The 2,789-nt window shown below is 43.5% G+C and overlaps 1 protein-coding gene across 1 annotated transcript; it reads right to left on the reverse strand.

Moving 5' to 3' along the window:
- Positions 1-1,172: 1,172 nt before the first annotated feature.
- On the reverse strand, positions 1,173-2,570 carry LOC117483385 (N-acetyltransferase 8). Its single transcript, XM_034131713.1, has 2 exons — positions 2,552-2,570; positions 1,173-2,032 (listed from the first exon to the last, which is right to left on the reverse strand). The coding sequence occupies exons 1-2, from the start codon at positions 2,568-2,570 to the stop codon at positions 1,281-1,283; spliced, it is 771 nt and encodes a 256-aa protein (XP_033987604.1). The 3' UTR covers positions 1,173-1,280.
- Between the last annotated feature and the right edge of the window lie 219 nt (positions 2,571-2,789).

A 2,789-nucleotide genomic window follows, 5' to 3' on the forward strand; every position in this document is an offset into this window, starting at 1 on the left:
CTTCAGGTGAGCAGTGGAGATGATGCGCATGAGACTCATGTAGTTTGTTTATAGCATTATGTTAGCTTTTTATTTCTGCAGATTGCATTCACGCTTCAAAAATCAGGAGATTATCCTGATGAACGTGGGTCGGCTGTAAAGTTTATTTTCTGCAATATACCGAAATCTAAATGGGAGCCTTTGCAATGCTCATTTCCAGGGTCAAACCTGTCATCACTGCAAATACTCTGCTCAAATCAGGCAGTACACTGTAGTTGACAGGAAACTTGTGTTTATATTGCTCAAAATGTCTGTTTCTTTGCCATGAAAGAGTAAATCCCATTGCACTTTCACCTCTACTACGTCCAGTCCCTCCTCACACCTATCATAAGACCACTTATATGGACAGACTTAAGCTTATTCTCCTTTGTTTGGTGTCGATAATCGCTGCCTTGTGTATGATGACCTGAATTCATTGCGTTATACTGAACTCTTTATCCCCTTTTTATGCCACACACACACACACACACACACACACACACACACACACACACACACACACACACACACACACACACACACACACACACACACACACACACACACACACACACACACACACACACACACACACACACACACACACACACACACACACACACAGAGAGAGCTCTTTCAGCTCCAAAGAATTTTAAACCTCCCAATGTCCTGATACTATTGCATTTTTCATTGGTATTTTAAGCAAAGAGTTGTGAGGTCTTAGAAGTCAGCTGGCATTAATTCCTCTGAGGCAGAGGGATTCAGCTTCTCCCTGGAAAGAGGCTTAAAAGAAAGTTCTCTTGCTTAATTTCTCCTTTCTCACGTATATTTTTAGATTCCATAGTGGACAGGAGAACAATCGGTAATTGAACGTTGTTCTGTTTAATGTCCAATAATTGGTTTCGTAAAATACCTTATTGAGATGCATTGTTCTCCCATTTGCAAATTATGAAATAATCTGACTACACAGAGAAGTTGATTCATTGTTTCAATATTTCCATGGTTGAGGGAAATGGACTGTCAGGGGTGCATAATACATCAAGGAAAGAAGAAATACTGAGATCATTAATGCTGCTTTGTGGAAAAAACATGACATTTAATGCATCTTTTTCAAACTGCCATGATAGCTAGCTGTAGAAATGAGTGATTGAATATCACACAACTGAGCGATTTATGCGTTAAATGAAACCAGAAGCATCAATGAACTGAAATAATCTTAATGCACATTAGCTGTGGTATCAGGGGCCAAGGTTTTAAGTCCATTAGATATGCTTCTCCATTCGCATCACATTTATTCTGGCCAGTTTGGAGATCCAGCGATTGGCATGTGTGATACTGTGGGATGACGTTTGAACAAAACCAAACTTTTGGTACAGGGCAATGGCGGCCGTCTGTGGCGAGCTGCCATCCAGAACCAGTCGGCCGTATCCTCGCTCTTTGCAGAAATCAAGGGCCTTCCTCATCAGCTGTGAAGCGAGGTTTTTGCGGCGCCACGGGAACACCACAACCATGTAAGACAACTCGCCGAAACTCCCATCACCGGCATCTTGAACGAGCTCGGATCCTCCTCCCATCGCTCCTCCGTTCCACTTATCAAACCTCTCCTCTTCCTCTGCTGCCCTTTCCCCCTTCACCGCCACCATCCCCACCACCTTGGGCTGGCCGTCTACGTCTACCTCTGCCACCCAGAAACCGTTATCTGGGTTTTCCAGGTAGTTGGCTCGAATGTCGGACAAATCTGTGCTCAGCCTCCTGGTCAAGTAGCCTTGGTAGATCTCGTGGCAGCAGTAATAAAGGAGGCCGGCCCACGCGCTGCCAAAGAGTAAAGCTTGGAAGTAGGAGCTGCCTCCCAACACATAGCCGGCCATGCAGATGCTCAGAGCAACGCCAACATGGTCTGGGTGGCTCAGGGCCTTGAAGAAAGCCGGGTACACGTGCTCAATAACCCCGTCGCGAAAGAGCGACATGACCACGTGTTCATCGGAGGGTCCATATTCCCTGATGGAGAACTGAACTGTGTTTTAGAGAGAGAGAGAGAGAGAGAAAAGGGGAGCTCAGTGAGACTAATCTGCCTCTTGCTGCAATAACACATTCCTGCAGGATTTCACAATAGCCTCAGTGACGCTCACGTAACTTCAATATGAAAAGGAAAAAAATAAAATCAATATAAAATCCAAGCCTTTTCATTTCTTATTTAACTCGATTCCACATGAACATAAGGCCTGGCATATGAAGGTGAAAATCACAATCAAAAATTATTTATTATAAGCTTTGTTTCTCTTAAGATTTAAAGAGTGGTAATCATTGTTAGACGCAGTACTATTAAGTCTCAAAAGCACATTAAAACCAAAGCAAGGTGAGAACACTGCAACAAACAAAAGCTCTTTGTTTCAGTGAAGTGTGTCATATAGGCATGTTAGTAGTGCCATTCATCTATATTCTAGCTGTCTTCTTAGTGCTCTAGTTCATAATCAACTCAACTACTTGAGAGAAAAAGGTATCAAATATTAAGATAATCAGAACATCAACTTACGGTTATTTTTCTGGGCCATGCCGACTCTCTCCCTCTCGTCTCTCGCTCACTCTGAAAGACTTAACGCTGCTGAAACCTGAACTTAAGCTACAGATTGTGATAATCAGCCACTCACACACACACACACACACACACACACACACACACACACACACACACACACACACACACACACACACACACACACACACACACACACACACACACACACACACACACACACACACACACACACACA

The sequence above is a fragment of the Trematomus bernacchii genome, unplaced genomic scaffold, assembly GCF_902827165.1.
Source record: "Trematomus bernacchii unplaced genomic scaffold, fTreBer1.1, whole genome shotgun sequence".
NCBI classification, from domain to species: domain Eukaryota; kingdom Metazoa; phylum Chordata; class Actinopteri; order Perciformes; family Nototheniidae; genus Trematomus; species Trematomus bernacchii.